This window comes from Prorops nasuta, unplaced genomic scaffold (assembly GCF_024137725.1).
Source record: "Prorops nasuta isolate Cenicafe-Biocafe unplaced genomic scaffold, Cenicafe_Pnas_1.2 PNAS00009, whole genome shotgun sequence".
Classification (NCBI taxonomy): Eukaryota; Metazoa; Arthropoda; class Insecta; order Hymenoptera; family Bethylidae; genus Prorops; species Prorops nasuta.
The window spans coordinates 625,215-647,028 of NW_027116806.1; the positions used below are offsets into that span (position 1 = coordinate 625,215).

The 21,814-nt window shown below is 36.4% G+C and overlaps 1 protein-coding gene across 5 annotated transcripts in view; it reads left to right on the forward strand.

Moving 5' to 3' along the window:
* The window catches only part of sl (small wing phospholipase C gamma 1), a 467,203-nt gene that overhangs the window by 247,109 nt on the left and 198,280 nt on the right, over positions 1 to 21,814 (forward strand). For all 5 annotated transcript variants that reach the window (XR_010823023.1, XM_066731397.1, XM_066731396.1 and 2 more), the window contains one exon: positions 20,801 to 20,992. Coding sequence is in view for 4 of the 5 variants with exons in the window: in XM_066731397.1 (XP_066587494.1) it covers positions 20,801 to 20,992 (192 nt within the window). In the remaining variant the exon portion in view is untranslated. The remainder of the gene's footprint in view (positions 1 to 20,800; positions 20,993 to 21,814) is intronic.

The following is a 21,814-nucleotide window of genomic DNA, read 5'->3' on the forward strand; positions in this document are numbered from 1 at the left end:
TGTTTTTCAGGTAACCTATAGGGTTTCTTAAAGATGGGTTTGATATTTTCTACCAAATTAACGGTGTGTTTTACCGCTTCAGTAGTGAGGAGTTTGTCACCTTCTAAATGAAATATGTCAATGTATTCGTCACATATATTCGTTAGAGTACGCAATTCTTCCTGGTTTAAATGATATAGTGCTACTTGAGACTTTAGCCGGGCGAGTCGGTCGCAGGCGCAATTATTGACAGCGTATACGGTTATTGGAACAGAAGGGTCGTCGCCTTGAGTCGGTGGACTCGGAATATCTTCTAACACGACTGTAGGCAAGGGTATCTCGAGTTCTTTCTCCGTGATGTTCAAAATGCTGACGCAGCAGGTAGAGTTGGTTGGCTTAGTGGCACAGTTACCTATATACACTTCGGATAGTATTTGGTGTCCGTTTACTTGTTTGCTGTCCGTTAACGCGGCTACAAATGTTTCGGATCTCGGTTTTAGTGTTACCGTACGTGATACTACTTGTTTCATTGGCCAGGTGTGCCCCAGCATTGTCAAGGACACGTCCTTTTCATAATGGAAACTGTTTCTTTTCCAGAAATCCATGCCGATTAGTCCGTCGGCTATTAGGGAAAAGGTGTCTGGTACTATTTGGAATTTATGGATTACAGTGCATTTTCCGACTTTTACATGTAGGTAAACTGAACCTAGAGTCTTCACAGGTGTTCCACTTATTCCAGTTAGCGTAATCGGAGTTTTGTCAGCTATCATTTCTTTTGCGTAGAACTCTTATTTTAATTATGGGGACATCGGCTCCAGTGTCGAAGAGTAAGGTTGCTGGTCGTACAAATTCAGCGGCTTGTACTTCGATCAAATTTTTTATAGGAGTACATAATACCATATTGGCGGTTAGATTTCCTACAGGTGTTGGTCGATTAATGTTTTCATTAACTGGCTGTTCTGAATTATTTGTATTCTGTTCGGCTTCTCTTTCTCGCTTTGCTTTTAGGGTGCGGCACTCCTGGATGGTGTGTGCCGGTTTTTTATAATAATTGCAAGAGGTGGACACCTTGTTGACGGACGATGAGTGACTCTGGGTCTATTTTGCGTTGCTAAGTCGCGCGCAGCATTTTTCAGCTATATGCCCTTTCCTATCGCAGCGTTTGCAATGGAGGTGCGAATTATTCCGTTGTCCGAAGGATCGTTGTTGTCCTTGGTTATCGCGTCTGCCATGGGTCGAGCCCTGTTGAGTCCTGTACTCTTCGTCGGAGCGAGTCAAGGATTCACGATCGATTGCGATAGCAATTGATTCTCTGAGAGTTGCACGTTCGCAAGATGCTACCATAACTTGGAGTTTAAAATTCAATCCTTTTATAAATTGATGTTTCGCTTGTTGCGATAACAATTCTTCTACGCTTCGTTTTTAGCCGGGTCATTTGCTAGCGTGATGCATCTTTCTTTCAAACCTAATAATATGTCTTCTAGTCGAGAAGCATAGGATCGTACCGATTCATCTTTTCCTTGTCGGCATCGATTTAAACTATTTTGGAGGGTCGCGGTAGACCGTCGGGGTTTGAACGCTTTTTCTAATTCTTGTATTAGTTGCTCGATATTTTCGATTACTGTGTGCTTGGTTTCGGTATAAGCTTTGCCTCTTAGTATTGTGAATCTAACTTGCCGTAGAAATTCTTCTCTATCTAATGGGTGTAGATTTTGATTTGCCATAACTGGTAACAAGACAAATTCTTTTGCCTTGCTAGATGAATTATTTTTGATTTTTAAACACCGCGCGCAAACAAGGTTTCTCTCGATCCCGGGTGGCGGCGCTGCGCCCGCGCGCACAGCTGCTACGACCGCCTGGGAGAGAGGCAGGTTTGGCGCAGACACACCGCCATACACCGCTTTTACCAGTCTTCAAGGCAGGACGTATTTTTGTGGAAAATCCGAGGAGAGCTGTAATCAGGTTCGGAGACCCATGTAAGTGGACCACGGACCAGGATTTAATATACTAAGAAGGAAGGAAGGAGGTTAGACAGGAGATTGGAAACTGTCAGGAGGTTCATTGGGACTTCAACTCCATTCCACTATTCCTAACCTAAAATTGACACTGCTGTGCATGCCAGGCTTGAATTTTGTTACACTGTTTATTGCATGAAGTTAAGCGTTGAGGACAGATATTAGGACTCAACGTTTAATTATTAATACTCCTTTGTGACTAACTTGGTGGCTCCAGGCTTGGGGGGGTGTAGCAGGTCTACGTAGGGAGTACTATTGAATCCAACTCCAATTACAGGAGATAGATACAGAGTTTTTTCCTTTGCACTCATATAGTCTAGTATGTCCAATAAAAAAATAAGCTATTATTGAAATGAGTTGGATTATAAATTCCATAGCCTGTACGATGACAGGAATTAGGCTTTAATGCCAAATATATATGTATCTATATACTTTTATTTTTCTTCTTTACTTATATACCTGTACATAGTTTTATTTTTAATCAAGTGTATTCTGGCTAGGCGTTGAATTATAGTGTGGTTAACATAAGGTTAATGAATTTGGTGCATAAGCACATTAAAACAGGAGATTTAGAGACTCCGTTGGACAACTCTAGCCACTCAACTTTTCTGGTAGTGATTTAGATATTGATGGACTTGGCTACGCCTTACTTGACCTGGTGTTACCTCTTTGCTTGTGCCTTATATTTCCTACAGGAATAGTGCAGCAAGTAATTAGGTTCTTGGAGGGCTAGCGTTGGATAAACTTGGAAAGGGTCTTTTGTCCATTCGGACTTGTTCATGCCTGGACTGAAAGTCATACGATTGATCCAACTCCTCAGTATTAACTAATAGTCACTCTGTTAATTCTTATTTATATAAGTACTTTTCTTTTGTGAATATTTATAATTTCATTGCTCTAGTCTTTAGAATTTAACGGTTGCTTTAGGGAGAGATCCCATGTATAACTGTATAATTATGTTAACTTTTATACTTGTAAATTGATAGACAGAGCAGTTATAGAATATAATTTTTATTTTAATTTTTATTATTGTGTACTAGTAATTATCCTAGAGAATCCACTTTAATTCCACAGCATGCCACGTCCTTGAAAAGTCTCAAGCCGGCAAGCCTCAGACTGGCTCATATGAGGTTTATGAGCCTGGCGCTCTTTATAAGTAAAGTCTGTGTGCCTTTGCACTGATTCTTGTTAAAATTGTGCCTTCCCCATAATAGCAGGAATTCATGTCGCAAACTATAAAGTTCACAAACGGTTCTAGCTCGTCTGGGTCTCCTTTATACTTTGGAATTCTTCCGAGAGTTACATGTAGCGAAGCATATCCGTGATGAGGTTCTTCTTCCTCATCCTCTAGATCTGGCAGGTATCGCGGTCTCTCGCAGGGAATCACATACGATGTTCTTTGTGCTGGTCTTGCCGTAGAGGTCCTCGCTGGGAACCTTTTAATATTTTGGCGTAGTCTGGAGAGTTCATCTCTCAGTCTCCCGTTTTCTTCCTCAACCACGCTAATTTCGCGGGGCCTTATGCTGTTGTGTAATCTTCTAATTTCAGCATCTATGGCGCTGGGAGGTACGCTTTCGTTATGAGGGATCGTGTTTGTTGGTGCGTCTTCTATTCTGATAGGCGAACGTTCCGCGGTGTAACTATGGTCTAATTCTGGGGCGTCGTTGGTCGCGTTGCCACGGTGAGCCATAGTTAGCCTATTCCGTCTTCGCGTATTTACGTTTCAAAATGGGGTTCCTTCGTCAGTATCTCTAAGTGTACGCAAAGTTTTATTCCCTAAATGAGAGATGCAACTGTCTATCTGTCGGGAGATTGAGACACGATTTGGCCGTGGTACACTATATATCGCGGGAGTTAAGCTAGGTTCGGATTGTGTTCGGTGTAAATTATCGGGATTACGGTACATGGAAGAAATTTACTACTACGAACGCTATGGGCTTGCGGTTACAATGTTCACAAATAAAATTGCTACAGATATGATTGGTACCGTACTCACCAAAAGCTCATTTTCACTGGATGACTGGCTGCAAGTCCTGCTGGTTTCCAGTTGTTGATTTCATTGTAGTCGTAATGTAGTGTGCAGGGTGTTCCTCGAAGTTGTGGGTTTGTCGCTCCTTTGCAAAGAAAGGCGAAGTTGGCGGATGTCTCGTTGATTATCGATGATCATCCACGTCGGTTCGTCTTTGTAGAGATTGGTCGATCGAGGAAATAAAATTTTCCTGATTTTCCTTGGGATGAAGATTTATGTAGGTTTGATCTTCACCAGTCAACGGATCACACCGCTGCCATCAGTTTGTTGTGGTTCGCTCGCAGATTCACGACAATCTCAAGAATTTTTTGTATAATAAAGATTTATTATGAAGTATTGCAATTTCTCCTTTTTATAGAATTCGTTATCCAAGAGTCATGAGCTAGTTAGTAGTGTACTTAAAAGGCAGAGGATTGCCTAAAAAAGTCTAAGAGGTAGGAGGACTGAAGGTCCTAAAAGATTCGACTGGTTCCTCGTAACAGTAGACTCGAACTGATTTTTGGGGCTGCATATTTGGGGCTATTACCCTCAAAGTGCAGCGTCAAACATTACCTTATATGGTAACATTTGTGGGTCCCGATGGTCAAATGCGTCATTGTTCTAGAACGTTCAACTGTCGTCGAAGTGCATTGGCCACTTGTCGGAACTTAACCTTGGCGACAATGTGAACAAACTGCGTCAAGCGGTTCGTGTTACACTTTAGGAATTTATCGCTTTAGGAGTATTTCTCCTTTAAAATATGCGACATGATTTCCTGCCATTGTGGGGAAGGCACGATTTTAACAGAAAGTCAGTGCAAAGGCACTCAGACCTTATTTGTAAAGAGCGCCAGGCTCATAAACGCTAAATGAGCCAGTCTGAGGCTTGCCGGCTTGAGATTCTCAAGGAAGTGGCATGCTAGGAAACCAAAGTGAATTCTCTTTGGAAAGTAATAATACTAAGTTAATAACAATTAAAATAAAAATTATATTTTTGTAAATGCTCTGTCTATAATTTACAAATGTAAAGTCAAGATAATTAAACAGTTATGTATGGGATTTCTCCCCAAAGCTACCGTTAACTTCTAAAGACTAGAGCAATGAAGTTATGAGTATCCACAAGAGAAAAGTGCTTATATAGATACGACAACTGAATATTGAAAAATATTGAGGAGGTCCGATAATTGGATGACTTTCAGCCTATATACTGGACCGAAGATCTTCTTTTAATCCTCCCAGCGCTAGTCCTTCAAGAACCTAAATACTTGCTGTACCATTCCTGTAGGAACCATAGAAGAAACAAGCAAAAAGGTCACACCGAGTCAAGCAAGGCATAGCTAGGTCCCACAATATTTAAATCATTAATAAGAAAGTGAAGTGACTAGGGTTATATGATGGAGTCTATTACTCTCCTTTGTCAGTGTGCTTAAGCACCAATTCATTAACAATATTTCACTCAAAATACAATATTACCCTTAGTCTGAAAATACTTTGTGATATAACCTATGTACAAGTATATAAGCAAAAAAAAAGGAGATTAATATGTATATTTGGCATTAAAGCCTTATTCCTGTCATCGTACAGGCTATGGAATTCAAAATCCAACTCATTTCAATAATAACTTACTTTCCTTATTGGAAATATTAGACTATATGAGTGTAAAGGAAAAATTCTGTATCTATCTCCTATAATTGGAGTTGGATTCAATAGTGCTTCAAACCCAGACCTGCTATGCCCCATCAAGCCTGGAGCCACCAAGTTAGTCGCAAAGGAGTATTAATAATTAAACGTTGATTCCTAATATCAGTCCTCAACGCTTACCTTCATGCAATAAACAGTGAAATAAAATTCAAGCCTGGCATGCACAGCAGTGTTAATCTTAGGTTAGGAATAGTGGAATGGAGTTAAAGTCCCAATGAACCTCCTGACAGTTCCCAATTTCCTGTCTAACCTCCTTCCTTCCTTCTTAGTATATCGAATCCAGTTTTCGGAGTCCACTTACATGGGTAACTCAACCAGATTACAGCTTTCCTCGAATTTTCCACAAAAGTACGTCCTGTCTTGATGACTGGTAAAAGTGGTGTGTCTGCGCCTTAGTCTTCGGTCGACCAGGTGATCGCGGCAGCTATGCATGAGGCACAGCGCCGCCACCCGGGATCGAGCGAAACCTTGTTGGCGCGCGGTGTTTAAATCAAAAATAATCCAGATAGCAAGGCAAACGAATTTGCCTTGTTACAAATAGGGCTAGTGATATTTTAACATATTTATAATGGGTATTGATTTACTGACTCTGTTTTTAAATGATATTGTTATTAATAATATTAACAATGTAATGTTTTTGGTAGTAAGGATTATATATGTTTATTCAATGTACATAACAATGTTTTGTAAGAATATAGGAGTTAAAACAAAACATTTATTTTAACGAATTCAATCTAACAAAACATATTCCAATGTTCTCATCATTCCATAATGTAAAGTTTCAATTCAAAATATTAATTTATTATTCTATTAAATAAAATACAAAATATTACAATGATGAATTCTTATCAGTTATACTTTTAGAGGCTTTTAACATAGTATTCATAATGACTTTTTGAATAATATTTCCATCATTTTATACCCAAAATCACCTTACAGCCTTTCGCTTTCAAAAATTCGCTTCTAAATTTACCTCTAAATCCACCTTTTTCTTAGGTGTTACACTCTCTATCAACTTTGCAATATTGCTCTTTTTCTGGTAAACTAGTGCCATTGATTTATTCTTTTCATTAATATAAACTATAAAATATATACCAGTTAATGCAAAATGAATGCCTCTCTTTTTTAGATATATAGCTTTCAACTTCCTAATTTTATTCACCGTATGCCCTACACATGTAAAATATTGCAATCATGAATTCTTTTCATATTTACATGATTTTGTTATAATTTTCATCAACTATGTGATTTTTAATTCTAAAATTGTATACCCAAAATCATCTACAAGCCCTTCACTTTTAAGAATTTGCTTAGAAATTCATCCCTTTTTCTTAACTGGTACTCCCAATATCAACTATGAATCAGGGCTCTTTTCAAGCAAACTAGTGCCATTTGTATTTTCTTTTCATCAATATAAACTAGAAAATACACAAATTAATGCGATGGATGCCTCTATTTTAGATATACTGCTTTCATTTTCACATATTTATTTACTGTATTATCTATCGCATGGAAAATATTAAAATGATGACTTCATTTCGTTGTTTCACTTCTAGATGATGTTTTCATTATACTCGTTATTTAATTGACTTATATATTTCTAAAAGTTGATGTCCAAAATCACCTGCAAGCCTTTCACTATCAAGAATTGGAATCCAAATTTGTTAATTTCTCCACCTTTTCCTTAGATTTAACTCTCACCATTAACTTTGTATTATGGCTCTTACTATGGCAAACTGATATCATTTCTGATTTCTTCTATTTAATATTACAACTCAAGCCTGCACAATGACACAATAAACACGTTATTATAATTCAATCTGAAATAAAATCTTACTAAGTTCCAAAAAATATATTAGATATTATATTATAAAACTCCATGTTATACTTATAAGAAATTAAATAATTTTTTTGCAGATAATAATAATTTCTTTCTACTCTGATTAGAGAAGCGTAGATAAATATTTGGTTTTAATACTTTTTTTATAATATAATTGATAATTAAGTAACGATTAGCAAATATTCATCTACTTTTCTTTAATCGTAGTAATAAGAAAGTTTTATTGTCTCCTGGATAATTGTTTGTATGTATGATATAACTTATCAAACAGTTAAATTCCACATGAATTTAAAGAAAAAACAGATAAACATGCATTTTGTTAATGATTTCAACACCTGGAAGATTAGCATATGATTTTCAAATACCTTAACAATTTCTTGCAATTAATATTCTCCTGATAATCACTGATGCACATAAATGATGAAAGTATATATCTTCTTCGCAAAATGTTGAAAATATGTAAATATTAATTTTATTTCATCCAGTCAGCTCTATCCTCAACAATTCAAATAGAAATATTCTATCTTAATTTATCTGAAAAAGAAATTTCTCTCAAAGTACCACAGAGTATATACTAACATCCTGTTTTATAAAATATAATGTTTTATTTATCTAATAATTGTCAACTCCTTATGTCATTATTATTCGAATATATTTGTCATATTTTAAAAATTGAACTCATTCACTAACATAATAATGAACATTCTCACTGCATTAAATATACATAACTTCACATTACTATTGACGGTTAACAAGTCGCCGGATTAGTTATATCGATTACATCGATTTATTTGCAAGTTCACAACTATAGTTTCGTCGTTGAGTATAGTTTGTTGGAAGTGATGTGAAAATGACCTCACTTTCCTAAGCGGCCAACTTCAGACCGAGACATACAGAACTCGGGAAGAAAGAACGGAGAAGAATTTCAACTTCGGCATGTATATAGCTAACAGTGTATGAAATTTCTGGATTGCGTGAACCGAGTGTAATGTTTATGAGCTCAAATGAAAGGTTTTTCAAAACCATTTTAAGTAAAGCTTTACTTAAATCATGACAATTGATCATTCATAGAAATAAATCGGTTTGAAAATAGGGACGGCTGAACTTGCTGTATAAATTACACGGTAGTGCTCGGCGGTATAGGCATATCATTATCTACTTTTATATGTACTTGACGTCGAGACCCTACCGTGTCTCTCGATTAAATTAAAAAATATGTAAAAATGGGGTTTTATTATTTAATACTTACGCTTCAAACATCTTTGTTGTATCTTACATTTTAATTATTCCCTTATAAAAATTTAATTTTTATTCTATTATAAATTCAAATTAGTTATTAATAGCTACAATAAAAATTTCAAAATTATAAAAAAGCAAAAAATGAAAAAGGCGAAGAGTTCTCGAACCTGGGACCATTGGTTTCAAAACCGAGAATCTTACCACCTGCGCTACAAGACACTTTAGGAAAATGTTAACCTTTGGAGCGCTGGAAAGTTTTATATAAGATGGTCACGAAAAATTTTTACTTGCATGCGTGGGGTTCCTGGGACATTCAGTTAGTACCCCTCTGAAGTAATTCATATTTGGCTAACAGATGGCCATTGTTGCATAACTCTTCTCGCTGGTAATAAGTCTTCTGCACTAATACTCCTTATGCTCAAAAATCTTCTCTACTTGCTTTATGCTTTACGTTTAGATCTTTTATCTAAATATTTTATATCGGCTATCGGCTACTACTAGCTTAGTACTAATTTACTTTATACGTTTATTCCTAAAAATAATGGCTAACACCGAAGAAACCATAATTTGGTCTAGTAACGAATCAGAGCCAGATTCTTCTGGTGATGTGAGGAGGCTATAATAAAGATCAATGATGATGCTTATGACACGGGTACACACTCTTCTAATATCAAATATGATAGATTCTTTTATCCTTCAATAAAGGATTTCACCGGCCCATTTATAGGTTCATGATTCTGTCAGATGTTGTGTGTGTGCAATCTACCTCCTGATTATTTTGAGCTCTTTTTGGACCATATTCTCTTCGAAATGATCAAATCTCAAACGAATTTATATCAGGAAGAAACCCCTGAACCTTATCGTTTGAATATGAAGGCTTGGGAATCAGTGACGGTCAATGAGCTGCGAGTTTTCTTAGCTCTTACGATCAATATGGGTCATGTTTGAAAGAGTAAATTAGAAAACTATTGGAGTACCAATCCTTTATTATCAACTTCCATTTTCAACTCTGTAATGTGTCGAAATAGGTATTTACAAATCCTGCGCTTTTTGCATTTCGCAAATAACGACGAATTGGGAAATCATCCATTGAAAAAAGTGAAACCTGTAATCAATGAACTTCGAGTCAAATTTTCAAGTTTTATATCTCCGGGGAAGAATTTATGCATTGACGAAAGCTTAGTGTTGTGGAAAGGACGACTAATGTTCAAGCAATATCTTCCTTTGAAATGGAACCGCTTGGGAATCAAAGTATTTGAACTTGTTGATTGCAAATCTGAATTTCTAATTGATTTCATAGTCTACAAAGGTTCCACTACTGATTTCAAAAAATGTGGTTTGGGGATTTCCGGAGATTTAGTAGCTCATTTCCTTGAGCCGTATTTTCACAAAGGCCATGTAACATACATTGATAATTGGTATTCATCTCCTCAATTAGCTGAATTCTTACATGATAAGGATACAGGAATGTGTAGTACACTTCGAAAAAATCGGAAAAGCGTACCGAAATTGAATGTCAAATTGAACAAAGTTCAAGGAGAAGTTGCTCACAACGATGTGTAGCTTATTTTGAAATGGATGGACAAGAAAGAGGTTTATATGATAACTACCGTGCATAAACTTGGATTTAGGTGTACCGTCAAAAAAGACTGGAAAACTGGGGAAAATATCATAAAACCTACGTGCATTTTAGAATATAATCAGAACATGGGAGCAGTCGACAATATAGATAGGCAATTGCCCTTGACTGAAACCACTAGAAAGTCCATGAAGTGGTATAGAAAATTTGTCTTCCATTACAATCCATAGAATTTTCATTGATATTGAAATTAACCGCATTGTTGTTATTAGGATCGGAATCCTCAAATGTTGCTGCAAGTTCATTTTCATCAAACAAAAATAGATAGTTACCGTCATTCTTCAAAAAATTGTCATTGCTATTTTTCAATTCACCTAAACGGATTGAATCATCAGCTACATCCGAAATATTGAAAACATAATCTGGGATAATGTTATCATTGAAAGGATGAATTCCACACGCTACAAATCCAGCCATTCCGTTCGTGATGGTAGCAGCCTTTTTCCAAGCTGCACCAATCAACTTACCAATGACATTTCGACAGATATTTTTCGATGGATTAGAAAACATAAATTTATCGGATTCTTTTCTGTAATAATCTTTCAACGGTTTAACAAATTATCTATCAAACGGTTGAAAAGCCTGTGACGAGACGCTTGCTTTGTCGCTGCCCCATACACGATACCGCGTGGTGGGGAGAGCTGTGGCGTACGTGCCGATACCACGGCCTATACTATAGCGTGCTCAAAGTATAGTGTTCTCGGCATACCCCTCCCTAGCTACCCACAACGGCCGCTCTGCAGCGCCGATACCGTTTTCGGCGGCTCAACTTGGAATATAAGACCGAGCTCCGGCCCAGTTGAGCATTCCGTACCCAGGAGCTCTCCGGGTACATTCCCTCCTTATCCTACGCAGTTCTCCGCGTATACCCATCCATTGCTCACGAGTTCTCCGAGCACATCCTGGCGCAGGAGTTCTCCGCGTCGTCTACGCCTCTCCTCTACCTATGCCCGCATGCTAACAGCTGCGTCCAGGAGCTCTCCGGATCAACGGCCATTTTCTTTTCAGCACTAATGCCGTTTATTTCAGCTCCCCCCCCCTATAACCGCCATTTTGGCTTGCCGGGCCCTTCCGTGAGGCCACCGACCACCGAGCCGCCTACCGGTCAGTTCCGAAGCGCCTTCGTGTGGCTACCGACCGAAGCGCCGCCAGCGGGCGAATTTTGTACTCGCGACCTAGCGACCGACACACTTCCGAACACACCTGCAGCGGCAGAAAATACACAAACAGATATAGGCTAAGCTTGTAAGATCTCTGTATAAACATTGTAAATATTTATTTTCCTTATTTTTAACTTGAATAAATAGTTTTTGTTAACCACATTAAACATGTCCACAATTATTTTGATCCCTCTCGGTGAATCGAACCGAACGGTTTTGCGGCGACTAACCTCACTAACAAAACGCGTTACAATCCTGTGTTGTATGGCTTAGTAAATAGAGTAATATTATTTTGTTGATTTCGGCGTATTCCAACATCAACAATTTGTTACAATGTGAACTATGTCCATCAAGGATTAAAATGACGAATCTATCAGGCTTTCGAGGAACAAAAATTTCTTGTAACTACTTTAAGAACAATTCTGAGTTGATAAACGAAGATTGTTTTGTAACGTTATTCCCGTTAGTGTGAGGGGCCACTCACACTACTGGTCTTCCATTACCTTCGCCCGTCTTTACTCATCGATATCAGGGCGCCAGGTGGTCAGTTGGGTGGCCAACAACCCTTCGTTATCATAGGAGCCCTTCCACTTCAATCTTTATGCATCTCATAAGGCCCTGCGGTCATGCATTTGGACGGTAGCAGTAGCCAGGGTCGCTCAGTATGTTAGGTCGTGGAGAGAGGGGAGGGTTCCTTACGGAGAAGTCCGAGCCTCGCAGTCCTATCTGCTGAGGGGCATGCATCTATCCCTCACTACCCATACGAAGATGGTGTTGAGCAGTACGGAACATGCGGTATCATTGCCAAGCATAGAGTTTGCCAGAATCGGACCACCACAGAGGCAATGTTCGCGGCCCGTCCAGCCATAGCGCAAGCCTATGGGATTACGGAGGGCATCGGGACACATTCCAACGGGCTAACTACGCCCCAGCACAACCCACTACGCATTGGCCAGTATCCAGTCATGACGTACGTGCAAGCTGGCCTATAGCACACGCCTCACGTACGCGAACGGACCCATGGCTGCTGAGTGCCAAGTCACGCGCTCACCAGCACGCACGGTCACATCAGCCCAGTCCCATGGTCGCGTTCCGACTGCCTGCTGTGGCAGTCGGCGCACGACATTCGCGCAGCCTGCTTGAAGCGCGTAACCAGCGTTCAAGCCAGACTCGGAGTTCTATCTCCCCTCCTCCTGGGGACTTATAGACACGGTCATTCTTTTTAGGACTCCCCGAGGCCGCTTCTCTTTATCTCAGGTTGCCTGGGTTGTTTGGCATGGACCTGCCTTACTTCTCAGGGTAACCTGGACATCGTTTACTGGAGCGCCGGTCTTTTCATCCGGGCCTCTGCCTGTCAACGGGGTCTATCCTTGACGTTAGCTATAATCCACTCGTGAGCCTATCTCACGAGTCAGTAACGTAGGGATTAATAATATCCACTATTTGGTAGCTTTTACGTTCATTATTCGGTATCTCGTATACGTAACGGAGAACTTCGTTACACGACCTACAAACATTCGCTCAATCATCAGTCATACTATTTCCTAAAAACATATACTCTCCTTCCGCGGACAGCGATTACAATAACCCTTATGCGGGCCACTTCATTACTGTCGCACGGAAGCTTCATCCTTATCCATTCACTCGCTCACATACATACTTGGGGACACGGGAGGCGCTAAGGAGAAGGGTCGTATTAACCAACTTTATGTAACGTTATTTCACCACGTTACAATGTATATCTTTTTTTAAAGCAGGCGTTAAAACTTTGGACGTCTAGAAGTGCCTAAACTCTTTATTCTCTTTTTTTTTTAACGAAAAGTGGTTTTTATAATTTTGAACCTATCTTTATACACATACACTACAGGTCAAAAGTTTAGGTCCACTTTGTAAAATTATCAAAAAGACAGGCTCTCCTTTAAGTACGTGTAGTTTGGCAACCTTAAGAGGTAGAACAAATTTAAGGATATCTTCGTGAAGCTTATTAAATTCCGCGTCCTACTGCATTAATTTGACATAGAAAAATCTAGTGGGTGCCTGTATTAAAGGAAAGGAACATGACAACATTTTTGACGTCTCCATATTTATGGATATCAATTTTTAATTCTTTGCACCTGTTTGAAAGTTGATTGGGCGATATCCGCAAGGAGGTCTAGGAAGGAAGGCTCTAGGGTGACAAAAACAACGCCTAGGAAATCTGGTAAAAATCTGTTTATTTGATTGCAAAAAAAGATACAAAAGAATGAAAAGTGCTCCAAAGGAGGCTGAGCCGCAAATTGATAATCCACCCAAAGTTACAACCACGAAATCCTAACCCTGTGATCCCCAGGTCCCCGGACAGGATTCCCCGTACCTGAGACTCCCAGGCAACGAAGATAGAGAGAAAGGAAGACGATTTCTTGGAGCCCAAGAAATCGACGATGGAGCAGAAATGCGTACTAAGAGACTTAGTGGCGTCGCAGGAAGGGAGAAATGGCTAAGCTGCTGAGAAGAATGACAGAAAAGACAGAGTCTAGAGTCTAGACCGTTTAAATTGAGCCGCAATAAGACGGAACTCTTGGGTATTAATATGTACAAGAGACCCAAATAGTAACAGCGAGAGAGAGCTCTACGCTGTGGGCCACCTGTCGGCCTTAATTGGAGGTAGGACCAAGAGGGACAAAGTGTGAGCAGGAGCGAGACGGCCTGAGAGTCCCAGACCGCTCGCACCTACACTCCGATCTCCAACAGCACCGCTCAATTAATTGTCCGAAGCATTTGAAATTCAAGTAGGTGAAAGCTTGAATCATTAGCTTCCATTCAAGTCCAAAAACGTTTATAAATTTTTATTAGGTCCGCAGTTATTTAATAATTAATGATGCAGTGTTCGGCCAACATTTTTTCCGTAAAACATTTGCTCGCTAAGCTCTTGAAGCAAATTCAGGTCTGTATAAATTATGGGTTCCAAAAAGGGGAACCACGTTTAACTTTTCTTTCATTTGATTAACAACTTTTCTACGGTTTCAAATAAATTAATGCAATGCTTTAGTACAGTTAACACATATTTATACTTTTATTGATTGAATTGGAACACCTAGTATTATTAATAATCAAAATAAAAAAATTAAATATGGTACCCGTTTGGCACCCAGAATTTATGCAGATCTGAATTTGCTTTAAGAGCTTAGCGAGCAAATGTTTTACGGAAAAAATGCCGGCCGAACACTGCTTCATTAATTATCAAATAACTGCGGACCAAATAATAATTTATATATGTTTTTGGTCTTAAATGAAAGCTTAAGTTTCAAGTTTTCACATACTTAAGTTTCAACTACGTAAGACGCTTACTATAACTGGTGCAAGCCATTGAAATTGGATATCCATATATAAAGAGACATCAAAAATTGTATGATATCTCGCTTCTATAATATGGGTTTCTATTGGATTTTTTTAGATCAAATCATTATGGTCGGACGCAGAATTTTATAAGCTTTCCAACGGTATCTTTAAATTTCTTTTAATTCCTAGGGCTGCTAAACCACTTGCACATAAAGAAGAGCATGTCATTCTGACAATTTTGTCGGGTGGTCTTAAACTTTTGGCCTACAGTGAATCTGTGTAACCAAGTTTAATAAATTGCATTTGAAAAGCTCGATAGAAACATTCCAATATAATCACAGTAAAGGATCAGTGTTGTGAATTCCGATTCATTTTTAGACTTATAGTTAATAAAAACAAAAATTAAAAGTAAATTTTTTGAAATAATAATTTGTTTATGTAGAGCTATACAGTTTAATATAATAATTTTGATTTTATAAATTCTAACTTTGGGTTCGAAATCAGAGATATCGAATACTTTCGAATACAAAATTTCATCATAAGTAAAATACTTTTGCTAAGCTTTTTGTATTTTGACCAACTTTTTGTGGCAAATGTCCCACTGTGCGGCGACGATGTCCGTAGTCTATTACGACAGGTTAAAGGAGAGTACCCTACTACCTTTTAATTACAATTTATTATCCACAGGTAACAAATTGAATTATATTTATTTTTGAAACTTGAATTTCATCTCTTTCTTCTTTTTGTGTACCCCTAGAGATTTTATTTTCTACCTGCGCCTGCGACGCCTTACTTGAAGGATAATTTACGCTACCTAAATATTCAAATGACAATTTAAAAATTGTGTTTTCAATATCGCGCTTCTAAGATTAATCAAATTAGCGATCGAACAGTTCCGGACGTTACACTAAGAATACACAAAGTTTGCATACATAAATTGGACATAAATACCTACTTTCTCTTCAAGGTTTAGCTCTTAATGTTAACAAATGGCTGAGTTGTGATTTTTTTAAAGAAGCTACCAATTTTCCAGTTTTTCCTCAGTGTCTAAGCTTGTAATTATCTCATAAACATTTTCCAATTCTCATATTTTCTTCGTTTTTCCACTCACTACAATTCTTCCATAGACGTCAATAATATTACTTCAACGGTTTTGAAGATATTGGCGAAAAAGACAAAAAAAATCCATTTTTTCATGATAAATGTTAATAAGAAAAAAAGTTGCGACTTGGAAATACAGGGTGTAACAGCAATGATGTTTTTAATATTAACCCAATATTCGTGGGACTAAATTAAGTAGAGAAGTCCTATACTACGACATCTGTAAAAGCATCATTGCCGAGATATATATCAATTTTAAACCGTTGAATCAGGGCTTTGATTCAACGGAAAAATTGCTTTACTCTCACTTTCGTTGACAGTTCCTCTTCTAGAAATAAAAGAAGTTTGCACTGCTCGACCGATCCGTATTGTCGTACACGTATACACGCACGCAAGCAACTACCCCGGTTATTAATATTACCTCCTAATGTTCTACAATCCTGATCCGAGCACCGTATGAAATTTATTTTCCGTCTATTTTTAACAGAATCCCTGTGATGTAATTATTAATTATAAAATTCTGGAAAACATTTCTGCGATATAGGTATCATTGCCTGTAAATGTTCGCCTCCACTGCACAAGCTTCTCGAAGTATCAGCATTATCTTTGCATACTATTCATTGATAAAATTCGGCATTTTACCCAATCACATATTTTAGAAATAAAAAGATGAACCATCTTCCGGCTTCTTCTTCCGATATGTTATCATTTGTCACAGTAATAAACAATCAGTCTTTTTGGATCTTTCGGAAAAAGTGGAAGTGAATTGCATATCACGGGACATAATTAGTGGTTGATATTGTTTAAATATGTCGAATTTTACCAACGCAGAATACGCTGAAATGATGTTCATCCTGGGAGAAGCTCGAGCAGTAGCGGCAGAGGCAGCGAGAATTTAGAGGGAAAGGTACACTCTGGGAAATTGAATCGTTCCGAAACGTCAACAGAAATTAAATAGGCCTAAGCTAGCTGATGGACAAGATTTTTCGACGTCGCGCGGCTTACCTGCTATTGCACCGAGACCCAAGCAATAAACAAGGGGTAATAAACCGACCGAAAATGACGAATCCTTATATACCTGTATTCAAATTGGCAATCAAAAATTCTAATTTTAATATTATTAATTAAACATTTTTTAAATTGTTATCAATGCATTGCTTTTATTTTTAAGATGAGAATAAGCCCAAACACGAGACTAATCGGACGATTATTTCTGTATTAGATGTATCCTGTAGTTCTTATTTTATTAAATTCTAATGAAACTTTTTTTTGAGCAATTTAGATAGGAATTTAAAGTATTTACACATCTTTTAATTGTATATTTACATGAAAGAAATATTTATTTATCTTTTAATAATATTTTTATTACACACTTAATTTTTCGCTCTTTCTTAAAATATACGGACTCTTTTAAGATTTAATAAGTATCACTAAATACATATACCAGTAAATAATTTTTCGTTAATAAATAAATTAATATTAAGAATTATAATTAATCTTTTCAAGCATACATATATATTAACATAATAAAATTTGTTGATCATATCGCCAGCAAATGTAAAAGAAAAAACATTATTTTTATAACAGCTGTATAAGGGCCTTATCATATATTAAAAGTATTGAACTTACAATAAATAAATAAATAAATATATAAATAAATAAATAAATAAGTTCAATATGGTCAAAAATTAAAATAAATACATTATATATATAGCGGCTGTATAGAGGCCTTGTCATAGTTTAAAATTAGTGAGCTATAATATTAAAATTGTTGTGCAGCAGTGGATATACAACTATTTGATTCACCAGCTAGAGTTTTAAATACAGTGGATTATTACAATTTTTGTTCAAGATCTGTAAGAAATAAGTTGCACATCGCTAAAATATTCTGCCATCATCTAATAAAAAATTAATCTAACCAAAAACACAGAGAAAAAAGAATGTCGTTTGCAACTAAATAATTAAGAGCGCAACATAATTTTGGGAAAATGTTGTATGCGCTGACAGAAAAAGATTTTGTTTCAATGATGGATAACAGAATGCATATGTATTGCAACGAATATTACCGAAAGACTGAAACAGCAGAATATAACAAAAGATGGAATTAAGAGAATGTCCATAAAATTGAAATAATAATAAATTCAAAAGTTTACTGCAACATGTAGGAAACTCATGTTTCCACAGTGAACACAGAATTTCCTGAAGATAATGCCCTAAATTTTAATTTCGTGCAAGATGGTCGAACTCCAAAAGAATGATTTCCCAAACTCCCGAAAGCAGATCCAATGAACTGGCAGCGTCAACCCGTTTGAAAGTATTGAAAATAGATGGGCCATGATGACAATACGGCAAGGTCCAAGCAAGAAACATCGCTAAATTAAAATGAACACAATCGAAGGAAAAGGTTAAGCTCTACAAATTTGAAATTGTATAATTTTATTAGAAAATGAAAGAACTTACCTTAATAGCCAATAGAGTATCCATTACTATTTATGACAGCATTAAGACGTCGAGGGAGCGAGTCGACCAAGTTTTTACAAAACGATGGGTCGTTTCTCAAATCGTCCCATGTTTGTAAAACGTGGTTTCTTAATGCTGCCGTCGATCTTTCTTGCTCAGGCCTCCACCGCTTTGTCATTATGCCCCAAATATTTTCAATGACATTCAAATCAGGTGACTTAGCTGGCCAGTCAATTAGCTCTACTTCCGGATGTTCGGCGAACCATTCTTTTGTCATGTTCGAACTATGAACGCTGGAATTATCTTGTACGAATTTAATTTTTGGAACATCTTCTTCAGGATAAACTGCTCTCACTGTAGGAAGCATGACAGTTTCCAAAACGTTACAGTAAACTTCTGAATTCATTTTCGTTTCAATTTCATGTAATTCTCCTACTCCATCTTTCGTCATCCAGCCCCAAAAGGCAATAGAGATTCTGCTGCTTCTGTCTCTCTGCAATGTGTATTTGTTGTCAAATCTTTTGTCGTCTGGACGCCACACGTGCATTCTGCCATCCATCGTTGACACAAAAACTTTTTCGTCAGTCCATACAACATTGTCCCAAAATGTTGGTGCCACTCTTAAATAATTAGTTGCAAATGAAATTCTTTTTTCTCTGTGCTGGGCTGTTAATTTAATTTTTTTCGCTGGACGATGACAGTGTATTCCAGCTTTGTGCAACTTATTTCTTACAGTTCTTGCACAAATGTTTAAATTATCCACTGTATCTAAAACTCTAGCTGATGGCTCAAACGGTTGTAAATCCACTGCTGCTACTATCGCTGCGTCTTGTTCCGCTGTTGTTTTGCTCAATCGGAAATTGTCTTTGCGTTTGTCTCTAAGTCCGTCTAATCCATTTTCTTTATATCTATTTATCCATTTTGACACTAACCTTTCACTCATTTCCGTCTGTTCTGATATCACTCTGTTGTTTACACCACATAAAAACATACCAATAACCATTCCTTTTTTCACCCACAATAGTTCGTTATCATTCATTTTGTATATATATATAATTTCACTTTATTATATGTCTGGATTCTATATAAGTTAACGCACGACTGACAGCTGGTAATATTATTGTCTTGTTTCTCCATGAGATATAAACAATCAAATTTTAGCAAACCGGATCAACACATATTATTTCATATGTATGATCTATGTCATGGCTATATTATATAACACTTAAATGGTATTCTAAATAAGGTAAGCTGCTCTATTTGTGTTTACATCTCAAGAATATCAACAACAATCATATTAGCAGCTGATCAAAATTTGTTTACGTTTCAAGCGTTGGAAAGTAGCCGAAAGCAGTTATTAATAAAGAACGTGATGTTTTTCGCTTATCGCTTTGAAACATATTAAGCTGGGAAATTTGATAAAGGATGAAAAATTCTTATTTTTTTAGACATGGTATTAACGCTGATAATTTTTAATGATTTATTTCTGCTATTTTTCATTTATCTTAATTTACTAAATAAAAGAAATACAAAATAAAATAAAGTATCATTAGAATTTAATAAAATAAGAACTACAGGATACATCTAATATAGAAATATCGTCCGATTAGTCTCGTGTTTGGGCTTATTCTCATCTTAAAAATAAAAGCAATGCATTGATAACAATTTAAAAAATGTTTAATTAATAATATTAAAATTAGAATTTTTGATTGCCAATTTGAGTACAGGTATATAAGGATTCGTCATTTTCGGTCGGTTTATTACCCTCAGTTTATTGCTTGGGGCTCGGTACAATAGCAGGTAAGCCGCGCGATGTGGAAAAGAATTGTCCACCAGCTAACTTAGGCCTATTTAATTTCTGTTGACGTTTCGGAACGATTCAATTTTCCAGAGTGTACCGAAAGTACTACACTTGGCAACCTTGGTTGTGTATCGGCTGCTTAAATTACTTGCCATCGATACACTATCGTGCTTCTTGATGGCATTTGATACAATTATAAAAGTGAACAATTTTATTCTACATTATGTTCCACTAATCATTTGATATTTTAGAATTATTTATTTATTTATACAGCCGAGGAGTTTATTTCAAATTTTAAAACATGTCTGAATAATACAGTCTGCATTTGGCGTCAAAAATACTTTAATTGACAAAGTAAAAGAACACACACAAATGGTTCCTTATAAGTTTTAACTAACTGTGATAACAGAAAAAGCTATCGTTATATAAAATATTTGGATAACATTTAGCGTTGCAACACAATCTGAAGCAAAACGGACAATGCTCCGAACTTTCTTAATTTTTCACGATGTTGACTCTTGATTTTTTTACATTTTAAAGGTAACCGTAAAAGCAGTATATGATTATAAAGCACAGAGGGATGATGAATTGACATTAGTTAAGCATGCCTTAATAACAAATGTAAACCGTCAAACAGAAGGATGGTGGAGAGGAGATTACGGTGGTATAAAACAGCATTGGTTTCCAGCTAATTACGTAGAGGAGATTGACTGTCACGATAATCAAACTGATGTAAGTAATTATACTTGTTAGTTATAACTAAAGATTTTTTCATTTGAAGCATAATATTAGTATTAGTCTATGTATTAGTACAAAAATAGGTCGCACTATATGTTTGAAACAATATATTTATCATATTATTTCTACTAAATCCTTTAGGTTCAAATGCCTATTATTCATCTTCAAAATTCATTGCTAAATTTTCTATACAAATCTTATACAAAAACTGATAAAGTAATATCTCTAGTTTAAGCCTCTTTTGTCAATTATAATAACAACATTGAACTATTTTGGTGTTTGGCAGAAATTATAACCTCTTTTTCGGTAAAACATCAAGTTATTACGTATTTTTAATTAGCAATTACAATTTTTGGATAAATAACCATCATTTAAAGTTATTTAAATAAGCATAGATCGTTCTTCCTTCCTCTAATCTTTCAAATTCCATTGATTTTTTTAATTAGATGACAGTTTCAAACTGGCAGCCTATCGATTAGTAAAAGATATAAAATAGAGAAGCTTATGATTTTTCAATTTTAATTCTGAAAGTAGAATCAAAATAGTGAAGAAATTATTATACATAAGTTAGGGTCATGTTATATATTTTTCATAAATATCACGTAAATGCTTATTACTTTAAAAATAAAGTCCAGGACAAATTTTCATTTCAATAAAATAAACTTCCCTTGATTTTATAATAAGTAACTGATGTTCTATAATATATTTAATAAAAGTGTAGTTCAATAAATTGGTAAAATTTATATTATTTTATTTTTTATTAAGATTTTACTATACTTTGAATACTCAAAAGGAAAATTCGAAAATATTTCTATC